The sequence below is a fragment of the Protopterus annectens genome, chromosome 12.part0, assembly GCF_019279795.1.
Source record: "Protopterus annectens isolate FY-2018-M chromosome 12.part0, PAN1.0, whole genome shotgun sequence".
NCBI classification, from domain to species: domain Eukaryota; kingdom Metazoa; phylum Chordata; order Ceratodontiformes; family Protopteridae; genus Protopterus; species Protopterus annectens.
In genome coordinates this window covers 623,795,587-623,821,485 of record NC_056746.1, presented here as the reverse complement: position 1 = coordinate 623,821,485, position 25,899 = coordinate 623,795,587, and the positions used below count along the sequence as shown (strand labels likewise).

The window sequence follows — 25,899 nt, the reverse complement described above, 5'->3', positions numbered from 1 at the left end:
TGGCACTGAATCAAGAGAGTTGGCGACAGTTAACACGATACCCCAACCCCATGTAGAAAAAAATGGGAAAAGGGGGCTGCTGCTGCTGATGACACAGTGAGCAGTTGGAAAGAAAGTAAAACAGAATCTAGACCTGCACAAGGCATGATACAAGGCTGGGAAAGTACAGTTTTGTACCTACCATAAATGTAGATGTTCGAGGATCCACATTGCTGCAGTCCTTACTATTGGGGGTAGTCCGCTGTCCAGTCGGCCCGAATACCAGAGTATATGGCTGACGTCGGTCAGGGCGCATTAGACTGACGTCAGTACGTCAGGGTACTAATGCGCATGACCGACGTCATATCCTCAGTCTTTTCTTGCCCCAGATGTCAGAAGACCCTAAAAAGACAAGGCCCAAAATACCTGCACCAAAAATATGTACAATATATACAAAAATATATATACAAAAATATCAACATATAACCTCACCTACACAACCACCCCTAAACACAGAGGGGAAGGAGGTAAATTGGACTGCAGCAATGTGGATCCTCGAACATCTACATTTATGGTAGGTACAAAACTGTACTATGTTCTTCGCTCCACATTGCTGCAGTCCTTACTATTGGGTAGAATCCCAAAGCAGAGGTAAGGGAGGCTGGCAAATCATAAAGAAGTAGGAGCTGACAACATGCCTTGCAAAACAGCTGTGGCAAAACCAGCCCTAGACTTAGAGTAGATAGGAAGGTGATAATGCTTAGAGAAAGTATGCACTGAACTCCAAGTAGCTGCCTCCAAAATATCCTTCGCTGCCACCCCTTAGAAATGCTGTTGAAGTGGCAGTAGCCCTAGTGGAATGAGGCCTAATCCCAGCTGGAATCTCCTTGCCATGATGGGAATAACAAAATGCAATGCAAAACCCAATCCACCTAGAAATAGTTTGTTTTGACACAGGCTTGCCCTGCGAACTCAAAGCAAAAGAAACAAACAACTGCTGAGACTGCCTAAAATCCTTAGTCCTGCTTAAATAATAACGCAATTGCCTGTGTACATCTAAAGTGTGCAAAATCTTTCCCCTTTATTTTGGGGTCTGCATAAAAGTAGGCAAATGAATAGTTTGGTTTAAAGCCACACTAGAAACCACCTTAGGCATAAAGGAAGGATTAGTACGTAATGATACCCTATCCTTATGGAAAATCAAAAGGGCTCTACTGCCATAAGGGCCTGCAACTCAGACACCCTTCTTGCAGAAGTAATAGCCAACAGAAAAGCAGTCTTCCATGACAAGTATTTCAATTCAGCAGTAGCTGCAGGCTCAAAAGGTTGTAGAGTAAGTTTTTCCAACACAAAATTGAGATCCCAAGCAGGAGTAGGAGCTCTACGTGGGGTCTTATATTCTTTGCCCTCTAAGAAACTGCTTGAACAAAGGATGCGAAAACAATGGTGGGTCACAATCATAGTGAGCTGAAATTGCTGCAGCATGAATCTTAATGGAAGAGAAGGACAAACCTTTGTCCAATAACTCAGTAAGATATTGAAGAGCCACACTCAAATTAGGCTCAGAAATCTCCAAATTCTTTGCTGTACTCCAAAATAAAAATCTCTTCCACTTGTCTGCGTACACTTTCCTTGTACTAGGTCTTCTAGCTTCCATAATCACATTTAAAACTTGTTGAGGAAGTTGAGACCTGCTGTGTTTCAACACAGAATATGCCAGGCTGTTAGATGAAGAGAGTGAAGCTTGACATTGAGCAGATGACCGTCCTTCTGAGATAACAGATGAGGAATCAAAGGTAAAGGCCATGGAGGCTTCCTTACCAGACTCCTTAGTAGTGGGTACCAGTGTTGCCGAGGCCAATCTGGAGCTATCAAAATCATCCTTGGCTTGTCTTGTCTGACCTTTAATAGCACCTTTGGAAGAAGAGGCAGAGGTGGAAAGGCATACACATGAAGGTTTTTCCAACTGAAAGACAGAGCATCCACTTTCCAAGCTGTGTGATGAAACCCCTTTGTGCAAAACTTTGGCAGCTGGTGGTTTAGTGGAGAAGCGAACAGATCTATGTCTGGAGTTCCCCATGACACTGTCAATTTCTGAAATACATGAAGACCCAGTTTCCACTCGTGGGGATCCATGATTTGTCTGCTTAACACATCTGCTAAGGAGTTCTGTGCTCCTGGCAGAAACCTTGCCTGAAGAGTTAGTTGCAAGCTTAGCGCAGTCTCCTATAAAATCATTGCTTGCCTGCATAGAGGATAAGAATGTGTTCCCCCTTGCTTGTTGATGTACCACATGACAGTTGTGTTGTCTGTTAGAATCAACACCTGCCCTGGAAGAAGTAACTCCTTGAAAGCCATTAATGCAAACTGGACTGCTAACATCTCCTTCATGTTGATATGTAGATGCTGTAGTCTGGCAGGCCACTTGTCTTGTATCCACTTTCCATTTAGATGAGCTCCCAAGCAATGTCCGAGGCATCTGTCGTTAAAATCTGACTCGCCTCTGGCCGGGTCACAGAGAGTCCCTTGTTTAGGTGACATTCCTGAGCCCACCACAAAAATTCTTTTGAAGGCAAGGTATTATTTGAATGACAGTGTCCAAATCCTGGCAGTGCTGTGTCCATACATTTTTGAGATACCATTGTAGCTTCCTCATATGCAGTTTGGCATTGGGAAGTACCAGAATACAAGATGCCATGAACCCTAATGCTTGAAGGACTGTCCTTGCAGTCAGCACGGACTGATGAGATAGTTGATGGAAGTAAAGTGATAGACTCTTTTGTTTGTCCGGGGTTAAAAAGGCCACCTGGGCTGCTGTATTCAGTCTCACACCCAGAAAGCACATGTCTTGAGAGGGTACTAGACTGGACTTTATTTCGTTCACAGAATACCCTAGGCATCTTAGCACTGCTATAACATATTCCAGATGCTGTAGAAGGTCTTCCTTTTCTTGAGCCAGAATCAGGCAGTCGTCCAAGTAAGGATAGATTTGAATTCCTTTTAGCCTGAAGTAAGCTATCACTGGAGCCAGAACCTTTGTGAATACTCTGGGTGCAGTAGATAAGCCAAAGGGCAATGCAGAGAACTGATATTGAGAATTTCCAGCTCGAAAACGCAGATACTTCCTGCAACTTAGTCTTATAGGCACATGAAGGTAAGCTTCCTTGAGATCTAAAGTTACCATCCAGTGATCTTTGCCCAGCAGAGGTAAAAGCTGTTGTAACGTCAACATTTTGAACTTGGGAATGTCCAGATAAGTGTTGAGGATAGATAAATCCAAAATTGGTCTCCACGTGTTCCCCTTCTTTGGTACTAGGAACAGGCGAGAATAAAATCCTAGGCCCCTTTCTGATACAGGGACTGGCTGAATGGCCCCTATTTGGAGTAACAGAGAAATTTGCTTGTGAGCCTCTTTCCTTTGTGGAGGAGGAACATCTGGCATGCCTTTGAAAGGGGGCAATGTATGGAAATAAAACCTGTAACCGTGGTGAATGATATCCAACACCCATCTGTCTTGAGTAATTAAATCCCAATTTTCTTGGAAAAGAGACAGTCTTCCTCCCAAAGGAGCTGCCAGACGAGAATCTACTGGCAGCTGAAAAGGCAGGTCATTGGGTCTGTTTACGAAAGGACTGACCCCTGCCCTCACCAGAAGTCTGAGCAGGTGAACTCCCTGTTCTAGGCCTAAAAGAACCTTGAGCTCTGCCCCTACCACGTCTAGACCTACCCCTAGACTGGGAATCATAAGCAGGATATGTCCATCCCTTAGTAGGCCAATTTGTACTAAACTTCGGTGGCTGCACCTGCAAAAAATCTTTAACAGTTTGCATAGACTTAGCTTTGTCCTCCATTTTCTTTAAAACTGCTTCCACAGGCGAACCAAACAACACATCAGACTGTAAAGGAGCATCCAAAATCCTTGTCTTAACATGCTCAGCTAAATTCTGATACCTCAACCAGGCATGCCTGCGAAGAACAGAACTAGTGGCAGCCACCCTCGAGGAGGCCTGTACAGCATCAAAACCACATTGCAAAGAATGTTTACCCACTTGTTCAGACACATGAACTAAATCCAGCAACTCTTTACACTCAATACCTTCCGCCAAAGCATCCACCTTAGATTTCAGTTGTGAAAGGAGATAATTTTGATATTTAAGCATGTGAAACTGACAATTCAACGCCCTCATGGCTAAAGTGGAAGAAGTATACACTTTCTTTCCCCATCTATCCAAAGCCCTTGCCTCTTTGTCAGTGGGAACAGGGTTTTTAACCACAGAGGCCTTAACACCTTTAGGTCCCTGAGAAACAGTTTCCGGGTCTGCCCTAGGACTCTTAAAAAGATACTTATGAGCTTCAGGCACCCTATAGTACCTATCAGGTTTAACAGGAGCAGGAGGCAAAGAATCAGGGTTCAGGGAAGCCTCTGCAAAAACATCTTCCACCACATTCAACACAGGAGGTATAGCTAAGGGCCTATGCTGGGGCAAAACAAGAATTCCCTAAGCCTTTTCCTGAATCAGAGTAATCCTGGCCTTCCCATTTAAAGTGCTCCCTCATGGAATGCAGAGTCTCTGAAAATGAGAAATCCTCAGGAGGAGAAGCTGTAGGAGTGGAATCATCCACATCAGAATCAGAATAAGGAGGATACTCCTGCAAATCTTCCACAGAAGACTCAGAAGCCTCTGAACACTGTTCAAAACTATCAAACTCTGGTTCCACCCTAGGCCTCTTATCAGGAGGGGGCATAGAACCTCTAATCATAGTAATCAAATCTTCTGCCATTTTAAGCATATGTTTCTTAGGCACAGAACCTGAAATGCTAGGAGAAGCCCCCACTGAAGCTGAACTTGGCCTACCTCTCAAAGAAGTTTTGGCAACAGAAGGAGAGGCTCTAACTACCTTGGGAAGAGAGGGAAGAACAGTTACCTGAGAAGCCCCCTCAGCCTGGCCTACCTCCTGAGAAGGCACATCATGTAACAGTAAAGTCTCTGCCTGAGACTCCAAAGAAACTCCTGGCAAAACCTCTGGCTCCACTGAGCCTTCTAAAGAACCGACATCCGGGACTGCCGGTTCATCAACCCTAGGCTTCGCTGTTTTGTCCTTGCGCTTCTTGACGAAGCGGCCGGAGCATCCGGCGGCATTTTATAATTGCAACGCTTCCCAAACACTAACCTGGCACAGTCTAACCTCCTCTTAATAGTGCGTTTGTTAAACCTAGCACAAGAGCGGCATCCAACAACGTCGTGCTCAGGCCCTAAACAAGGTATACACAAGGTATGGTAATCCCTATGAGGTATCTGTTTCCCACAAGAAATACAGTTATTCACTTTTTCTGACATCCGGTTAAATACTGAGGCAAGAAAAAACCAAAATGTTCCCCAACGGGGTACTTAGCCAACTCTGATTCGGTCTGAAACTCCGGTTTCGGAAATATTTCAGAACGCCAACCTGCACTCGCAAAACTGCTTCTGCATCGGACCATGCGGCAAAAAAGACTGAGGATATGACGTCGGTCATGCGCATTAGTACCCTGACATACTGACGTCAGTCTAATGCGCCCTGACCGACGTCAGCCATATACTCTGGTATTCGGGCCGACTGGACAGCGGACTACCCCCAATAGTAAGGACTGCAGCAATGTGGAACGAAGAACATCTGTAACAATGTCCTGGAAAACAGGTGCAAATCAGTAAAGCAATAGCAGTTGCTTAACACAAAGCACAAAATGACTACTACTACAAACTGTTGGTGTACCAAGCCAAAGCCTCTGTCAAGTATGGCATAACTAAAAAATAGTAGGCAGGAGACCGACTAGAACAGAAATAATGTACTGAAGTGTTGTTAGTTCACACTTTGAGATCTGTGCAGAGGCAGGGAGCAAGTCTACAATTATGAAAATGCTTTGCTCTCTTCAGTCGTCTCCTTTTAGTGATGATTCAGCATAAAGACCAATATTGGGCTGTAGCCTACAGGCAGTGTTTTTTTAATTGCCGACACAAATGGTTCAGTTGACTACGAAAAAGTTACAAAACTCACCCATCACAGATTTGGTTATAAAATACTATATCACCCAAAATGTTCTGCTTCTAGTGACACTCCACTGGCATGACCCACATGGGCACAAAATGATAGGATTCTAGCTACACTCAGGCAACAAAAGTCATGATAAATACACCATTTTGTTATACTCCCAAAATCTTGTGGGTACAACTAAAATGTTCAGCATTCCCTACTTTCTTTGGCATTGTTGTAGAACAGTACCTCCCTGGTCATTCCGCTCAGAAGTGGGAGTGGCTTTTATGACAGACATGCCAAATGGTTGTGATGTCACATGCAAATGATGCATGACTGACTGCCATGCAGATTTGACAACAACATCATGTATACATTGACTGCTGACTGACTCATTTGGAAATCACCCCTGAGATATTCATATTGAGTGAGACAGGAAATGAACAGGGTTCTGAGCTGTGCCATGGACACTGATTCGGACAAGGAAAAGGAGCATCCTTAACTGTGCCCCCCACCTTTTTTTTGAAAAAACTTGCCATTTTATTTGCAATTTAGTTTATATTTTACATTCTATTTTTTAACCTATCCTTTTTGGGGAAGTGGGTTTATAGTGCACAGTGTTGCTTTCTTGAGTGTCTGGGTGTGTTAGGTATTAGAAAGTATGCACCTTATATTCTTCTCTGTTACTTGGCATGTTATTAAAAAGAGTTCATGATAAGGATGCTTGGCTTGTCCAGTGCCTCATTCTGCTTGTATTTTGTTAAGTTTACATGCATCTTTAGGTATGTGACAATTGTATATTCATTTCTGTAGTAAGTCAGTTTACAGGTATATTGCTGTTAAACATTTTTTCTTACTGTTCCGTATAGTTTAAAGAGATGATCTTATATTTTCTGTGTCTTAGAAATACATGGGCAAATTCCAGTTATAGTTAGTGCTGTTTCTTTAGGATTTCTCTTTGGCATTATTGTATTGTAGTTCCCTAACGTTTGTCTGGATGGGCGTTTGCATGCCGCGTAATGACCTTCTATCTTAATGCATAAATCAGTTTTAATAAACAGCACGTTGGTAATATACAATACGTCTTCCATTTGTATTAGCTCCAGTTACAGTACTGTTTCTTTGCCCATTCAGCTACCATGCCAAAACACTAATATTCACAAGGCTGGTGAAGACATCGCCATGAACATTCATTCATTATTTGAACACATCACCGAGTGTTGGGTGGTAGGCAGGGTTTACGCAGGACTTGCTACTATGCATCTGAGGAGGTACTATTTTATGACTATGCCCTTTTTTTCAGTTTACGATTTACTAAATTCAGGTTATATACTTTTTACTATTCCTAACATTTGTGTGTTTTTCTAAGACACTGTGGAATAAATATTTTCTAGTTTTACAAATTGTTTTAATACTTACTATTAGTAGGCATACTATCACAACTTCTTCATAACCCACCCTGAAAACTTTTGCAATTCAGAATTAAACAACAAAATCAAAACAAAATACACAACTATGTACAATGTATACACTATAGTACATAGCTATCAAATAAACAATTGTAAGGCAATATTAATGCAAACCTTGCACAAACAAATATCTGGACTGAAAATTTATCTTAGCAGATGATTAGTTTATAGAGGTTTGTTTGTTTATTTACTTGTTAACCAAGATATTCCAACTGGGCCATTAATTACCCCTTTTCAGTGGAGTCCCAATTAACGCTGTATACACAAACAATACAGTTTACAGATGCTAAAAATCATACAACTAGACAAGTAACATATGGAATGACTAAATACAAAAAAGAAAGAAAAAGAAAAAAGTTTGAAAGTATCATTAGAGAAACAGCTTCATGGTGTTATACCGTACAGACAGGGAGAGAAGGAAGTTATTAGACAGATATATAGAAAACTGGACAGAGTTGTGTAGGTAACATTTTAGATTACTTGAAAAAGTACTGAAGGATCATCTTCTTCTTTCGGCTTTTCCCAGTTAGGGGTCGCCACAGCGGATCACCTGTCCGCTCATGATCAGCAGTGGAGTTTTACAGTGTCGAGTTGCCAGCCCGGCACCCAACCTTCCACAGAAGGCACACACTTGCACACAGTCACACCTAGGGCCAACTTAGTGTCTCCAATCCACCTACAGCATGTCTTTGGGATGTGGGAGGAAACCGGAGCACCCGGAGGAAACCCACGTGACCACAAGGAGGACATGCAGACTCTGCACCGTAGGCACCCCAGCCAAGGATCGAACTGGAAAAAGTACTGAAGGATGTATAGCTAGAGAGAGTTTACCATTAAAAATATTAAGAGCATCTATGTGTAATAAGGAAGCTGCAGCAATCTCCCCTTATGGCTGAATTAAGATTTCTCTAATCTCTGCACATCAGAAATAAAAAAATGAAATTGGCTTGTGCAAAATATTTGTTACAAATAGTTTAAACAGCAAAGCACAATAATGAGCTTGAATGCAAACTACAAGCAATGTAAGTCAGTATATTAAGAAAAACTGCTCCATTTCAGTTTGTAGCTAATATAAAAGTAACAATCAGAGCTGTATGTCACAGCACCAAGTTTGCACTACTGACTTTAGCTGATTAGTATATATGATGCTTAAAAACCTCAGCTTTGGCCGGCTAACAACTTGCTATATTCAACTGGACGTATAAGAGAATTTAAGTACCTTTATCTGCTTTTTTTCAAAAAATACAGTATTTAAATTGATTTTAACTGTGTGGAAGGAATATTTAGCTGAACTGGAAGTTTTCACTCTGCTCTTCAGTGTGGAAGAAATATTAGCTGAACTGGTAGTTAGTCAGTGTTTGCTGAATTTTGTTATTTGCTAGTAATTACAGGTGTGGGGGTAGTCACATTCTTTGATTTCCTGTCCTTGCCTATTTAAGTGGTACAGTGTGAAATATTTTCTGCTTAAAAACCTCAGCTTTGGCCGGCTAACAACTTGCTATATTCAACTGGACGTATAAGAGAATTTAAGTACCTTTATCTGCTTTTTTTTCAAAAAATACAGTATTTAAATTGATTTTAACTGTGTGGAAGGAATATTTAGCTGAACTGGAAGTTTTCACTCTGCTCTTCAGTTAGTCCCACCCACCCTCCCTGTTTTTGTTTTGGTTTTGGTGTTAATCTTAGTGGCCTTGCAGCTGCCCGCCCCTCTTGTAAATTTGTGTTTGGATACTCCTTCTGGGCCCATCTCATTTGCTCACTCAACTGAGTGCAGTGAGATCATATTCTGATTTCAGGCACTCCTACTGTGTACAAAGAGAGCATCTGGGAAACAGAAAAAAAAAAAAAAAAAAATTCTGCTTTTACTGTGCTTGTGTTTCTACCTACTTTTTTTTAACTTTTGCATCATCTTAAAAGTACTCAATTGTATTTATTACTGCTTGGTGTAACTCATTCTAAGCCTTCTGGTTTAAACACTTGGGCTTCGGACCAGTTGTTTTGCACTGAGAGGGTTTGTGGTCTGCACTGTAGTGGCAGAACAGGTAGCTTACATCCTTCTAGGTTGGGAACTGCTGACTGAGGGCTCAGTGTCTGTTATTCTAAAAGTGTATTAATTCTGGTTTAAGCACTTAGGCTTTCAGGCCAGTTATTTAAGAGGGTTCGTGGTCTGCACTCTTGTGGGAGGAGAGGCTGGACTCTGCCCTTCTGAGCTGGGAATTTCTGATTGAAGGCTTATAGTGCATGCATATCTGAACTGCTTCTTACTGAAGTTGGTGTGCCTTGTTTGCTGTGGCATAGACTGGATTCGGGCCTACTGGATCTAGCTTTGTTTGTGTAACTTGAGCACTAATCCAGGCATTCTCTAAAGTATTCAATTGTATTTATTACTGCTTGGTAGTAACTTGATTAAAGTTTAGCTGTCATTCTAAGTTTTTTGGATTAAGCACTTGGGCTTCAGACCAGTTGGTTTACATTAGGAAGGTTTGTGGCATGCACTGTGGTGGCAGGACAGGTAGCTTTCATCCTTCTAAGTTGGGAACTGCTGATTGAGAGCCCAGTGTCTGTTATTCTTAAAGTGTATTAGTTCTGGTTTAGGCACTTGGGCTTCAGGCCAGTTATTTTACATTAAGAAGGTTTGTGGTCTGCACTCTTGTGGGAGAAGAGGCTGGACTCTGCCCTTCTGAGCTGGGAATTTCTGGTTAAAGGTTTATTGTGCCTGAATATTTGAACTGTATCTTACTGAAATTGGTACACCTTGTTTGCTGTAGCATAGACTAGATCCAGGCCTGCTGAATATAGCTTTGTTTATATGCTTGTTGTTTATTTGCTTGTTATTTCCTGGAACGCTAATTCCACCTAATACGCGGCTTCTCAGCGCTTCTGTGGCTCACTAGTGATAATCTGCATTGCTTACTGTACTTATTTCCTTGTTTCACTTGAAAGAAAGTTACTGTTTGTCGTTTTTGCATTTAAGTTACCTGTAACACATTGCAATTAAGTTACCTGGCACTTGCTCACTAAAGCAATTATATAAGTCAGCACTAAAAATTAAAAGCACTACACCCTCACTCCCCACTGGCCCTGGTTTTCAATTATTAAGGAATTCCCAATATTATTCTAGCATGTCCAAAGGTCAGTTGTCAATCTCCTCTCCGGTCCAGCTGGTGAATCTGGGAATCTTGAGGCAATGTTACAACTGCCTCATGTACACAGACAACCCTCTCCTCCTCCCAACAAATTCCAACACATGTGAGAGATGCAACCATATAGCCAAACTGGAGGCTAAGCTCTCTCAAGTCAGTACTGGCATAACTAGTCAGGAGGAGAAGGAAACCATACTCACAACAATTCCAGTCTCACACAGACCTACCACGACAGCAAACCAAACACATAATCACACAAAAACATACTTGGAGGCTCTAAATAAAGATCTGCCGAAGCAGCAGAGACCTCCAAAGCAGACACCCAAGCAGCCGCTACCCCAAAACAAAACACGTGCAACACATATCTCACAAAGCCAGTGTGCCAAACAGTCACAGCCCTTAAGACTAAACAACACACCTGATACACTTGTAATAGGTGACTCTATCGTCAGGCGCACTGACGTCCCGCTCACCAGGCTGAACAAGGAGAGGGTCACGGTGAGCAGCCTGTCGGGTGCTAGGATCCGCCACATAACACAAGCACTCAGGTCACTCCAAGGCAAGTACAAATATGACTCAGTCATTGTCCATGCTGGTGTGAATGACCTGAGACGTACCTCCCTGGACTACATGAAAAGAGACATAAAGGAGCTCTCTGAGCATGTAGCCCAGGCCGGTATGACCCTGACCTTGAGTAGCATCTTACCCTCACCAAGAATGATGCCACAATATGAAGACAAGATGATCAATTTCAACAATTGGCTTAAGTACTGGTGTCATTCAAAGGGGATCCAATGCCTGTCAGCTTGGGATGATATGCTCGACAAGCCACGATGCTTCGCTAGGGACAGCTTGCACCCGTCACCCCTGGGCTTTCGGATATTGGCAAAGGCTCTTGCTACCCCCATAGTGCCTTTTTAGGCAAGGCTCAAAAGACAAACCCACCTCCATAGGTATCACAAGGGATAAGAAACTAAGAGTATGCTACTCAACGCCAGAAGTCTAAACCTCAAGATGCACGCACTCGAAACTCTCCTTAGCATGGAGAACATCGATATCTGTGCAGTAACAGAAACCTGGTTCAGGGCTCCCGAGAGCACCCCAGCACTACCAGGTTATACCTCATACCATGCTTTTCGGCCCCAAAACTTGGACCGAACCACAAAAGGAGGGGGAGTATTGATATTCATCAAAGATACCCACACCTCCAGGTTGGTGGCAAAGCACGAAACATCAGAGACTATCCATGTGCAACTAACAGTGGGTAAAACTGCCTTCCAGTTTATAGCCTGCTACAGACCACCCTCCCAAACCCAGGAACCCCACTCCGCCCTCCTGAGAACACTGGAAAATATGAAGGTCTCTCCAAACACCATTATATTGGGTGACTTCAACTACCCAAACATAGACTGGGAGCATTACTCTAGCTCCAACACCCTAGCCCAAAGGTTCCTAGAATTTATAAACTCAAATGCTATGGAACAACTTGTTACCACTCCCACAAGATGGGAAAACATACTGGACCTGATCATCACCAACATGGGGTCTCTATGCTCCAGACCAGAAGTGTATCCCTCACTGGTAAGATCAGACCATAAACTAATCTCACTGGATATTCACATCCCGACCCCACCCCCTGCCCAGAAAACCACAGTCTAAAGCAAATTTTACACTCCTCAAAACTGAGGTGGAATCCTTCAAAGCCCCCGGGCCTGTGGAAAATACAGCCCAGACCGCAGAATCCTTTATAAACGCATTCTATGAACACCTTCAGGAATGCATGGATCATGCGATCCCAAATAAAACCAAGACCCAATCCTCCAAAGGCAGACGTCCTGTCTGGTGGACCCCAGCCATAAACAAACTATACAATAGAAGGAGGAAGCTACTAAATGATAAAGCAAAATCCCAAAAAGGGAAGGCATCACTGATCAGTATTAGCAAAAACTACGGGCACACATAAAATTGTCTAAGGCCAGCTTCGAGAGAAAAATTGCACAGGACACTAAGGATAATCACAAGGCTTTCTTTAGTTATGTTAGGAACCTGGGTGGTAATTCCCAGATATGCTCAGAATTAGTCCAAAATGACAAAAAAATACACCGAACCCACAGACATTGCCAACATCCTAGCTGACAGGTTCAGTGCAAACTTCTCCCCCCCCCACCAAAAGGGCAAATATCTATCCCAGCAGAGTGCTGCCCCTGACATCGCAGATGCTCAGGTAAGAGCCCCTCTCCAAAGCAAAAACACAGCATCAATGGGACCAGATGGTGTCCCGGCTGCCCTACATGAACTCAAAGAAGAGCTAAACCCAAACATAAAACTACTGTTCAATCTCAGCCTTACTACAGGATATGTGCCCAAAGAGTGGCGTACAGCAACAGTGGTCCCTCTCCATAAAGGTGGTGCCTCAACGGATCCTGGAAACTATCGCCCAATAAGCCTGACTAGCTTGGTCTGCAAAGCTATGGAAAGGATCATCATGGACCTCATAAATAAAGATATTGGGGACCTACAAACACTGGATCCTACCCAGTTCGGCTTTGTTAAGGGCAGATCCTGCCTCTTAAACCTGGTTGATTTCTTTGAAACAGTCACCAAGGCCATTGACGAGGGAAGGTGGTCCACACAGCCTACCTGGACCTCGCAAAGCCTTCGATACAATACCCCACTGGCATTATAGATAAGCTCACCAGCTTAAATATAAACCCCTATGTCACTAGATGGATTGCAAACTGGCTCAAGGACAGAACCCACATGGTTAGAATTGCTGGAGTCATGTCAGACTCCAAACCAGTTACAAGTGGTGTCCCACAAGGCTCAGTCCTGGGACCTCTCTTGTTCGGTATATATTTCTCGGAGGTACAGGCCAACACGGAAGGACTGTGGCTGACCAAGTTCGCAGATGACTGCAAACTGGGTGCCATAATCGACTCTCCAGCCGACACAAGCATCCTCCAAAAGGGCCTCATAGAAACAGACAACTGGTGCCAGTGCCATGGCCTCAAGCTAAATGCCAAAAAGTGTATAGTCATCCCTTTGGCAAAAACAAAGTGCCCACAAATTACCACATAGGTGGAAATCCATTAAGTACAGAAGTAATTAGGGACCTGGGGACCCAAGTTGATAGCAAACTCTCATTTGACAACCACGTGGCCAAAGTGGTTAGAAAAACATTTTATATAGCCCACCTAATCATGAAGGGATTCACATCTACATCAGGGGAGGTCATCGTGCCTCTTTACTCATCCCTCATCAGGCCCATAATTGAGTACAATGCCCCTTTTGGGATGTACCTTACCAGACACCTGCAGCAACTGGAAAGACCCCAAAAGTACCTCACCAAGAGGATCAAAGGGCTCAAACAGATGCCATATGCTGCCCGGTTAAAGAAACTCCAGCTCTACTCAGTGGCATACCGCCTGTTCAGAGGCGATCTGTGCCTGACGATAAAGCCATGTCCAACCCGAATTAATGGACATGCTGCACCTCAGAAAATCCAAATCCCATCGAGCTACGCTCGAGAGACTTGAACCTCAGCACTGAAATAAATAGGACATGCTGGAGGGACAGATTCATAACCCAGAGGCTCCCTTCACTCTGGAATAAAATCCCAGTCCAGGTTAGGCAGAGTCCCTCATTGACTCTCTTCAAGAGGAATCTTGATGAGTGGATGGGAGATCGTAGGTTTACCCCGGGTATCACTTCTGTGTCACTGTTAGATAGAGGCACAGTATACTAACCTCGAAAAAGGGCATAGCAAAATAAATTTAAAATGGGTGGCGAAAGCCAAACACATTCTGGCTAGGCTTATAAATGCCCTAGGGCAGATAGCCTAGTATGAACCTATGAACCTATGTTAACAGTGTCTCTGCCATTCCTTTTGTTAATATAGTTACATTTTAGTCTGTGGACACAATGTAACAAGAGCTGCCCTACTGTCAGCTTGCTTTTTGTAAGAAAATTACATTTCACCTCAGGATGGTTGCTTGTGTGTGTGTGGTGGTGGTGGTGTGGGGGGGGGGGGGGGGTTGGTATTTACAGGCTACAAATTAACAATGAAACAAACCCTGCTGTTTGGCAAGCTTGTTTGGAAAAAGGTTTAAACATAACATGAAGAAAAAGCTTTATTGCAGCCTTCAGTTAGCACAAATTTAGATGCAAAGAATTTGATGAATCACAGCCCTACCACTGCATGTAAATGAAGAAAAAACTCTCTCACTACATCAAGGAGGAGTCAGATAAAGGGGTCACAAAATGCAGTGTGTAGAAAAGACACAACAGTGAACAACAAAATCACATGCATGTAGTATACTCCATGACAGACTTCTGAAGGAGAAGAAATTAAAATACTAGTCTAATGAATCAGTACAGCACATAACAAATCGAGATATGATGTTAAAGCGCAGTTTAGGGTTTATTGGAGTTTTCCATTAATGAAGAAGGAAGACATTTTATTAGCAGTAAAACACAGCTTTGGTAAGTCGCTCATCTATATAAAGAGCAAACACCAAAGCAATGATATTATTAATACCACAATTACCTGTTCCTTTTTAATGATGCATATTGAACTTTCACTCCTGTCTTAACCATATTGATACAAGTGAGCAAAATAACAAGGGTTACCACTTTTTCAGATGCAAGTGAGCAAAATAACAAGGGTTACCACTTTTTCAGATGCCCACAGCACATATACAGTGAAGAGTAAGAATTTGATGGACAAGCCGCAGCTTTGATTAGTGCAAATTACTCTCATCTCATTACCAAAATGAAGACCCGATTACAGAATTTAAGTTGGGCTGCATTTCAGGTGCAATATCCTATTGTATTTTCTTCCAACACTGCAGGATAATTGTAATTTTTCACGTCTTAACTGCAGGACACAGTTATCCAAATCAAGAAAAGCTGAAAGGGGTAATCCAAACATGAGTGGCACTTCATTGGCCCTGCAAATTACAATGCAGATGAGACTGCCAATGTTTACATCTGTGAACTAGTGAAAACTGCGTTATACCTGTTCTATTAAATACTGTAGTCATATTTCTCTACTGTTTCCAGGCATCTCTAGTTTTTCTAAGAATCATGCTCCATCTCTGTTAAGGTTTACAATTTTGTGACAGAACAGTCATTACTATTAAAGTCAAGCTACAGTCAAACACTTCCTCAGAAAGTGTTTATCTTACAAATCCTCTTATTCTATCAAACTTCTAAGTTAAAAGTACATAAAAAAGCAAGCCTTGATTTCGGGCCTCTTCACCCTTGATTATTTTGATTATTTCTGTCTTATTTCCCAATTTTATAAATAGCAGGCTGCGATCTATGGTTATGTCTATTTGTCTTTACTTTAAAGATATATGAGGACTTATATAGCTTTACTCATTTCTAATTCAGGTGACTAGGTAAGAATTTTTCAAGTAATTCACTTATGCTGAATGCCTCTTTTTGTATCATATTATCGATGACAGGTTGGTTAATTACGGACATTAAATGGGTTACTTAACAACAAAAACATTCTGGATCAAAATGGTGCGACCACCTCACAGCTCCTGAACAGAGAACTAAATTACAAATAAATCATCTCCAGGCCTCTGTGCAGAGTCACAACACAAAATGGTTTAGCCCTTTTCTGTTCATCTCTACAATGGATCAAGTGTACTGACATGGACAATGATGCCTGCTCCACAGGCTTGGTTTAGGCAGCATCACTGACCATCTCAACCTTAACCTCATTCTTGAATAACCTACCACTTCTATGTCACAGGTGCATTAAAGCCAAGCCACCTTCTTGGTCATCCCGGTAATAATTAAATCACGACTGTACTTGGTCACAGCACCACTGCAGCAAATCGTAAAATACCAAGAAGTCTGGCTACTCCAACATGTCTAAACTAAACCAGACCTTTTCCCTCACAGTGACCCATTTCAGATCATCACAGTTTGGGGAAATACTTCCTATACTGTAGCCTTCAAACCATCACATCTCTCTAAACTTAATCAGCCACCGTTAATCAAACCTGTATAAATCCGCTCACTATCTTCTACATAAAGAAGCCGGCCTTTAATATTAATCCCCTCTCCCCTGTTGTGAATAGTCGTTACCTACTGCATTCTTTAAGATGGCTTCCGAATCTGCATCAGTCCTAGCTCCATCATGATGGGATGGTTAACCTCAGAGACCCGTGCCCCAGAAATCTGGGAAAAAAAGCCATGTTTTTCCACTTCATAAAGGAGGCTGGCCAAACAAGTTTTATTTTTAAATTTATGGATGCCCTACTACTCTAATCTTGAAAGCTCTTTAAACTTCTTAAACACCTCAGCACAATTTTTCAATCTGTTAACATGGTTTTGGTCCAGATCACAAGAGAGAAAGTGGCTTGACATGCCATGCGATCAACCTTAGACCAAACAGAAATTGGGGAGACTGTTTCTTGATATCTCCATGGCCAGCAATGGCTGGCATGATATTTCACTGACAAAACGTAAACAAGCCTGGCAAATGGTTTGACATCTACTTACAAGGCAAAACTTTTTGTTGTCAATTACCACAACAGAGTATTTTTTAAAGGTGCACTTAAAGAGGCTGTACTAAGCCAATTCCCACCATGCTGCAGCACCCTGGGGCAGATGGACTTGTACAGTATGCATACATTTCTTTCAGCTTGGCTGCAGCTAGGCTAGACATCACATTTTGCAACATCCAGCTCTGGTTAGAAGATTCTTTACTGCACTTCAATGAAAACAAAACAAAATTACTGACCTTCACAAACTGGTTTAGTACAGTGAACTACCCAGTTCCTCAACACAGCTAAACTACCATACTTATATGTTTAACTCTAGATCTCAAGCTAAAATTAGATGTCCACATTAACAATATGATCTCATGCACTTCATAGAACATGAGCTTTCTTAACATTTTCAAACCCTTTTTAATGCATTATGCCAGGATTGCCACTTGAAGGACTTAACCTCACTCCTTTTTCTCTGTACAGAGCCAATGTTTCTACAAGTGTCAGTTCCCTCTTTATAACAGACGCACCAAACCAGTTCAAACCACTGTGCTAAGCTCTAAAGACTGACGAGGCCTGATCTGAAAACCCATTTTGCTGTCATTCACCTCTCACTCTCTAGCCATCCATCACACTCTCCACAACAGTCCTGCTCTACATATTCTCAACCTGCTATGCCTCCTCAACAGGACAATCTAGCCCTTATGTACAGCAAAGACCCAGTGGCCTACTTTAACATTTGTTGTCTTCAAATTGTGAAGCAGACAACTTTCACATCTAACATGGTCATTGTTTTCTACCTCTTTGTTGTTTCTTCATTCTTCCACCATTTCACTCTTAGGTAGCACTGCCAAATTAGGACAGGCACTCTTTACATACTAATAAAGCTCTGATGTTTATCAAAGCAGTACTACATGCAATGTCTTTCCTTCAGTTAAGTGTAGAAATAAGCATCCTTTGAAGTGATTCAACAACCCGTCGCTAGTATTCTCTAATACATACAAATAATTCAAGCAGGTGCATTGATATCCTTCTAGCCTGCCAATAAGAGTATGCAAATCATCAATTTCATACTTCTCAAGTGTACCTCATTATGAGGAATGTTCCAAAATTTGAGCTTTAAAAATCCATGTTCTTCAGAGTTCCACTCTGAAAAGTTCTTAATCATATTAATTATCTAAAGAGCTTTCTGTAAGTATAAAGTTACACATTTTAACCATCCTGCGAGTTTCCTAGATGAAGGTGTCAGTAAATCATTAGTTAAGTTTTCCACATTTTTGCCCACTTGTTCTATACTATGAGAGGGGTTGTTCTATACTATGAGAGATAGTAAGTCCTCACTTTGGAGACCGAAGGTTGAGAGCTACGCAAAGACTTAAGGTTAGCACCTGTCCCACTTTGAGAGGGACAGTCCCTGTTTGGGCAGTTGGGTCCTGCAAAGAAATCAAAAAAATGACATGTCCTGAGATTTTTAGGACATATTTCCTATATTTTATGTAATAGTTGCATACAACAGTTATTCTGTATCTGAAACACCTAAATGTGATAAGAAACAGAATAAGCAACTAAAATGCTACAAGAATAAGCTTTTATGTAGGCCAAAAAGTGAACTTCTGTCCTTTGTACTGGTCGTGGTTATGTTTTGCCCTGCAAAATCTGACGTTTGTACCAAAAATGTCCCATTTTGGGCATTTGAAAAGGTGGCTACCCTACAATGACTTAATTGTAAATTGTGATAGGTATGTAGGCAAGCTAAACTGTCCCTTAATATCTACTGAAATTAATAGAAACTGCAAACAAATAATTTGTTATACATGAACTTTCGCAAGCAATCGTTATACACAATACTCATTTACACATACAGTTTACATACCCACACACGCACACATTTTATAACAGAGCTGCAGTCCGCGGAACTTCCGTAAAAAGGGGATCGTTGCAAATAAACCTCTCCACTCAACAAAGTACAATAAATACATAACTATCAATAAAACGGAATAATCCAAAACGTAATGTTTATTTATAACGCACTAAAATAAGGCACTTCGGTTACGCAGGCTCATTCAGTGAGTTTTATTTATTTATTTATTTTACATTTGTTGACCGGGCTAGTCTGGCTGGATACATGTCCATTTTCAGCAGAGGCCCGAGGAGAAAAGCTCCACTAAAATACTACGTACATACAAGTACAAATACTATGTTAACGCAAAAAAAAAAAAAGTCATGTTACACGCGTGCCACTGCAATGTTACAAGTTTAGGAAACACCAATGAACTAGTACCAGCCATGTGCATAAAACAGCAACCCTCACCTCAACGAGTATACATGTCCAACATGTTCACAAAATCAGAGTGGATCTCAACTACCCGGAATTGATTCTAACCATTTCCTGTAACCTGAAATTTTAATTAAAGTGTTTCACGTTACTTGGCAACTGCAAGCACACTACAACATGGCTAAAGTTATTGTTCAGCGACGTCCGAAAACGTTATGGGAAGAAGTATGTGAAGGTACTGCTGTACAGAATATATATATATATATATATATAAAATAAATGTATAAAAATCAAATACATGTATTTAATATGGAGCAACCGTCTGGATATGCTAGTAGACAGTAATTTAATGGAAGCTTCTGATTTTGGCTGTTTTAAGGGCATTAACTCATTCACACAGCAGTGTCACTACTAGTGTAATAGACAGCAGTGCTGGGTAAATCAGTTTTTGTTTGCTTGCGTACTTGTGAATGTTATGCTATTCAACATGACTTATTTAATGTATGTAAACGAGTTTTTCTTTAAATAAGCACATCTTAAAATGTGGCACCAGAATAGGGTTGCCACCTTTTCAAATGGCCAAAGTGGGACATTTTCAGTACAAACATCAGATTTTACAGGCCGAAACATACCCACGGTCACTACAAAGGATAGAACTTAACTTTTTTTCCTAAATAAAAGTTTATTCTTGTAGCATTTTAGTTGCTTATTCTGTTTCTTATAACATTTAGGTATTTTAGATACAGAATAACTGTTTTATGCAACTATTACATAAAATATAGGAAATAGTTTTGTCCTAAAATCTCAGGACATTTGTCATTTTTTTATTTTTTTGTCAGGACACAACTGCCCAAAGAGGGACTGTCCCTCGCAAAGTGGGACAGGTGGTAACCCTACACCAGAAACTGTCTGAAATTAAATTATTGCGCGCGCGCGCGCACACACACACACACACACACACCTCTCAACTGTACAGATTATCACAGAACGTCCAGATTTTTGCCTCATATTTTTGGTCCGTTTTCATAAAGTTGTAGTTTTTCTAGCAAATTAGTGGCAAATCATTAAAGACTGAAGTTAGAAAAAAATGACAGACATTTAAGTTTTAGACTTCATATCCTCCAGAAAATTCATGCTAATGCAAAACCTGCTATTCTATCAACTTTCTAAGTTTGTAAGAGCGATATTTAAGAACTGTCCCTATTTTTGAGGCTTTGTCCCACTTTTAATTATGGCTTTGTACAGATTTCTTGCTCTAAAGCCCTTGGGAGGTATGAAACACACACACACACACACATTCAGAAAAAAATGCTGAATGTATTATATAGCTCAAGGACATTCTAATTATATTTTTACCCAGATCTGCATACATTTAAACTAAGGTAGATGTCTGCATTCATTGACCTAAGTGAAGTAATTAAATTCTGTTAATTATGAAATGCTTAAAATGACAGGTACTGGCTGTCTCATTCATCCCCCTTCTTCAGTAATTGACGCTAAAAAGAACGTTTGTGGTCTTTTGTGGTTTGAACTAAAAACGTGAAACTTCCATTTTCTGAATTTCCTCTAGTCAGGGTTGTTTTTCAGGGTCAGTTTTATTCACCATGTTAATTAATAACATTATTGAGGTGTTTTTGTGGCTTGATGGTTCATAGGTTCATACTAGGCTATCTGCCCTAGGGCATTTATAAGCCTAGCCAGAATGTGTTTGGCTTTCGCCACCCATTTTAAATTTATTTTGCTATGCCCTTTTTCGAGGTTAGTATACTGTGCCTCTGTCTAACAGTGACACAGAAGTGATACCCGGGGTAAACCTACGATCTCCCATTCACTCATCAAGAATCCTCTTGAAGAAAGTCAATGAGGGACTCTGCCTAACCTGGACTGGGATTTTATTCCAGAGTGAAGGGAGCCTCTGGGTCATGAATCTGTCCCTCCAGCATGTCCTGTTTATTTCAGTGCTGAGGTTCAAGTCTCTCGAGCGCGTAGCTCGATGGGATTTGGATTTTCTGAGGTGCAGCATGACCATTAATTCCGGGTTGGACATGGCTTTATACGTCAGGCAGAATTAAATTAAATTAAATTTCTTTAACCGGGCAGCATATGGCATCTGTTTGAGCCCTTTGATCCTCTTGATGAGGTACTTTTGGGGTCTTTCCAGTTGCTGCAGGTGTCTGGTAAGGTACATCCCAAAAGGGGCATTGTACTCAATTATGGGCCTGATGAGGGATGAGTAAAGAGGCACGATGACCTCCCCTGATCTAGATGTGAATCCCTTCATGATTAGGTGGGCTATATAAAATGTTTTTCTAACCACTTTGGCCACGTGGTTGTCAAATGAGAGATTGCTATCAACTTGGGTCCCCAGGTCCCTAATTACTTCTTCTGTACTTAATGGATTACCACCTATGTGGTAATTTGTGGGCACTTTGTTTTTGCCAAAGGGGATGACTATACACAGTTTTTGGCATTTAGCTTGAGGCCATGGCTCTGGCACCAGTTGTCTGTTTCTATGAGGCCCTTTTGGAGGATGCTTGTGTCAGCTGGAGAGTCGATTATGGCGCCCAGTTTGCAGTTATCTGCGAACTTGGTCAGCCACAGTCCTTCCGTGTTGGCCTGTACCTCCGAGAAATATATACCGAACAAGAGAGGTCCCAGGACTGAGCCTTGTGGGACACCAGTTGTAACTGGTTTGGAGTCTGACATGGCTCCAGCAATTCTAACCATGTGGGTTCTGTCCTTGAGCCAGTTTGCAATCCATCTAGTGACATAGGGGTTTATATTTAAGCTGGTGAGCTTATCTATAATGCCCGAGTGGGGTATTGTATCGAAGGCTTTTGCAAGGTCCAGGTAGGCTGTGTGGACCACCTTCCCCTCGTCAATGGCCTTGGTGACTGTTTCAAAGAAATCGATCAGGTTTAAGAGGCAGGATCTGCCCTTAACAAAGCCAAACTGGGTAGGATCCAGTGTCTGCAGGTCCCCAATATCTTTATTTATGAGGTCCATGATGATCCTTTCCATAGCTTTGCAGACCAAGCTAGTCAGGCTTATGGGGCGATAGTTTCCAGGATCCATTGAGGCACCACCTTTATGGAGAGGGACCACTGTTGCTGTACGCCACTCTTTGGGCACATATCCTGTAGTAAGGCTGAGATTGAACAGTAGTTTTATGTTTGGGTTTAGCTCTTCTTGGAGTTCATGTAGGACGCAGCCCGGGACACCGTCTGGTCCCATTGATGCTGTGTTTTTCTTTGGAGAGGGCGGCTCTTACCTGAGCATCTGAGATGTCAGGGGCAGCACTCTGCTGGGATAGATATTTGCCCTTTGGTGGGAGAAGTTTGCGCTGAACCTGTCAGCTAGGATGTTGGCAATGTCTGTGGGTTCGTGTATTTTTGTCATTTTGGACTAATTCTGAGCATATCTGGGAATTACCACCCAGGTTCCTAACATAACTAAAGAAAGCCTTGTGATTATCCTTAGTGTCCTGTGCAACTTTTCTCTCAAGCTGGCCTTAGACAATTTTATGAGTGCCCGTAGTTTTTGCTAATACTGATCAGTTATGCCTTCCCTTTTGGGATTTTGCTCTATCATTTAGTAGCTTCCTCCTTCTATTGTATAGTTTGTTTATGGCTGGGGTCCACCAGACAGGACATCTGCCTTTGGAGGATTGGGTCTTGGTTTTATTTGGGATCGATGATCCATGCATTCCTGGAGGTGTTCATAGAATGCATTTATAAAGGATTCTGCGGTCTGGGCCATATTTTCCACAGGCCCGGGGGCTTTGGAGGATTCCACCTCGGTTTTGACGAGTGTGAAATTTGCTTTAGAGAAGTTTTTCACTGTGGTTTTCTGGGTAGGGGGTGGGGTCGGGATGTGAATATCCAGTGAGATTAGTTTATGGTCTGATCTTACCAGTGAGGGATACGCTTCTGGCCTGGAGCATAGAGTCCCCATGTTGGTGATGATCAGGTCCAGTATGTTTTCCCCTCTTGTGGGAGTGGTAACAAGTTGTTCCATAGCATTTGAGTTTATAAATTCTAGGAACCTTTGGGCTAGGGTGTTGGAGCTAGAGTAATGCTCCCAGTCTATGTTTGGGTAGTTGAAGTCACCCAATATAATGGTGTTTGGAGAGACCTTCATATTTTCCAGTGTTCTCAGGAAGGCCGAGTGAGGTTCCTGGGTTTGGGAGGGTGGTCTGCAGCAGGCTATAAACTGGAAGGCAGTTTTACCCACTGTTAGTTGCACATGGATAGTCTCTGATGCTTCGTGCTTTGCCACCAACCTGGAGGTGTGGGTATCTTTGATGAATATCGATACTCCCCCTCCTTTTGTGGTTCGGTCCAAGTTTTGGGGCCGAAAAGCATGGTATGAGGTATAACCTGGTAGTGCTGGGGTGCTCTCGGGAGCCCTGAACCAGGTTTCTGTTACTGCACAGATATCGATGTTCTCCATGCTAAGGAGAGTTTTGAGTGCGTGCATCTTGAGGTTTAGACTTCTGGCGTTGAGTAGCATTACTCTTAGTTTCTTATCCCTTGTGATACCTATGGAGGTGGGTTTGTCTTTTGAGCCTTGCCTAAAAAAGGCACTATGGGGGTAGCAAGAGTCTTTGCCAATATCCGAAAGCCCAGGGGTGACAGGTGAAAGCCGTCCCAAGCGAAGCATTGTGGCTTGTCGAGCATATCATCCCAAGCTGACAGGCATTGGATCCCCTTTGAATGACACCAGTACTTAAGCCAATTGCTGAAATTGATCATCTTGTCTTCATATTGTGGCATCATTCTTGGTGAGGGTAAGATGCTACTCAAGGTCAGGGTCATACCGACCTGGGCTACATGCTCAGAGAGCTCCTCTATGTCTCTTTTCATGTAGTCCAGGGAGGTATGTCTCAGGTCATTCACACCAGCATGGACAATGACTGAGTCATATTTGTACTTGCCTTGGAGTGACCTGAGTGCTTGTGTTATGTGGCGGATCCTAGCGCCCGACAGGCTGCTCACCGTGACCCTCTCCTTGTTCAGCCTGGTGAGCGGGACGTCAGTGTGCCTGACGATAGAGTCACCTATTACAAGTGTATCAGGTGTGTTGTTTATTCTTAAGAGCTGTGACTGTTCGGCACACTGGCTTTGTGAGATATGTGTTGCACGTGTTTTGTTTTGGGGTAGCGGTTGCTTGGGTGTCTGCTTTGGAGGTCTCTGCTGCTTATTCAGATCTTTATTTAGAGCCTCCAAGTATTTTTTTGTGTGATTATGTGTTTGGTTTGCTGTCGTGGTAGGTCTATGTGAGACTGGAATTGTAGTGAGTGTGGTTTCCTTCTCCTCCTGACTGGTTATGCCAGTACTGAGTTGAGAGAGCTTAGCCTCCAGTTTGGCTATATGGTTGCATCTCTCACATGTGTTGGAATTTGTTGGGAGGAGGAGAGGGTTGTCTGTGTACATGAGGCAGTTGTAACATTGCCTCAAGATTCCAAGATTCACCAGCTGGACCGGAGAGGAGATTGACAACTGACCTTTGGACATGCTAGAATAATATTGGGAATTCCTTTATAATTGGAAACAAGGGCCAGTGGGGAGTGAGGGTGTAGTGCTTTTAATTTTTAGTGCTGACTTATATAATTGCTTTAGTGAGCAAGTGCCAGGTAACTTAAGTGCAATGTGTTACAGGTAACTTAAATGCAAAAACGACAAATAGTAACTTTCTTTCAAGTGAAACAAGGAAATAAGTACAGTAAGCAATGCAGATATCACTAGTGATCCACAGAAGCTGAGAAGTCACAGATTAGGTGGAATTAGCATTCCAGGGAAATAACAAGCAAACAAACAACAAGCATATAAACAAAGCTATATTCAGCAGGCCTGGATCTAGTCTATGCTACAGCAAACAAGGTGTACCAATTTCAGTAAGATACAGTTCAAATATTCAGGCACTATAAACCTTTAACCAGAAATTCCCAGCTCAGAAGGGAGAGTCCAGCCTATTCTCCCACAAGAGTGCAGACCACAAACCTTCTTAATGTAAAATAACTGTCCTGAAGCCCAAGTGCTTAAACCAGAACTAATACACTTTAAGAATAACAGACACTGGGCTCTCAATCAGCAGTTCCCAACTTAGAAGGATGAAAGCTACCTGTCCTGCCACCACAGTGCATGCCACAAACCTTCCTAATGTAAACCAACTGGTCTGAAGCCCAAGTGCTTAATCCAAAAGACTTAAAATGATAGCTACACTTTAATCAAGTTACTACCAAGCAGTAATAAATACAATTGAATACTTTAGAGAATGCCTAGATTAGTCCTCAAGTTACACAAACAAAGCTAGATCCAGCAGGCCCGAATCCAGTCTATGCCACAGCAAACAAGGCGCACCAACTTCAGTACAAACACCATCAGATCACCTGCGCACATCATTGCGGTCCTCAATGTAGATTTTATTTTTATTTTTAACGTTTTGGATGTTATTCATAGTCACTGTGCTTATGAGTAGTGGAATTTGTGCTGGCTAAGGGTAACCACAGC

General features: G+C 42.1%; 2 protein-coding genes across 6 annotated transcripts in view; one reads left to right on the top strand and one right to left on the bottom strand.

Annotated features, from left to right (window-relative positions):
- The window catches only part of KNOP1 (lysine rich nucleolar protein 1), a 473,956-nt gene extending 454,462 nt beyond the window's left edge, over window positions 1-19,494 (bottom strand). Inside the window, exon 1 of one of the 2 annotated variants that reach the window (XM_044089747.1) lies at window positions 19,424-19,494. The gene's annotated coding sequence lies outside the window, so the exon portion shown is untranslated. The remainder of the gene's footprint in view (window positions 1-19,423) is intronic. The other variant, XM_044089745.1, reaches the window with a different exon arrangement.
- IQCK (IQ motif containing K) overlaps window positions 19,495-25,899 on the top strand; it is a 1,183,927-nt gene continuing 1,177,522 nt past the window's right edge. For all 4 annotated transcript variants that reach the window (XM_044089750.1, XM_044089749.1, XM_044089752.1 and 1 more), the window contains exon 1: window positions 19,495-19,622. In XM_044089750.1, coding sequence (XP_043945685.1) covers window positions 19,565-19,622 — 58 coding nt within the window. In that variant the 5' untranslated portion in view covers window positions 19,495-19,564. The remainder of the gene's footprint in view (window positions 19,623-25,899) is intronic.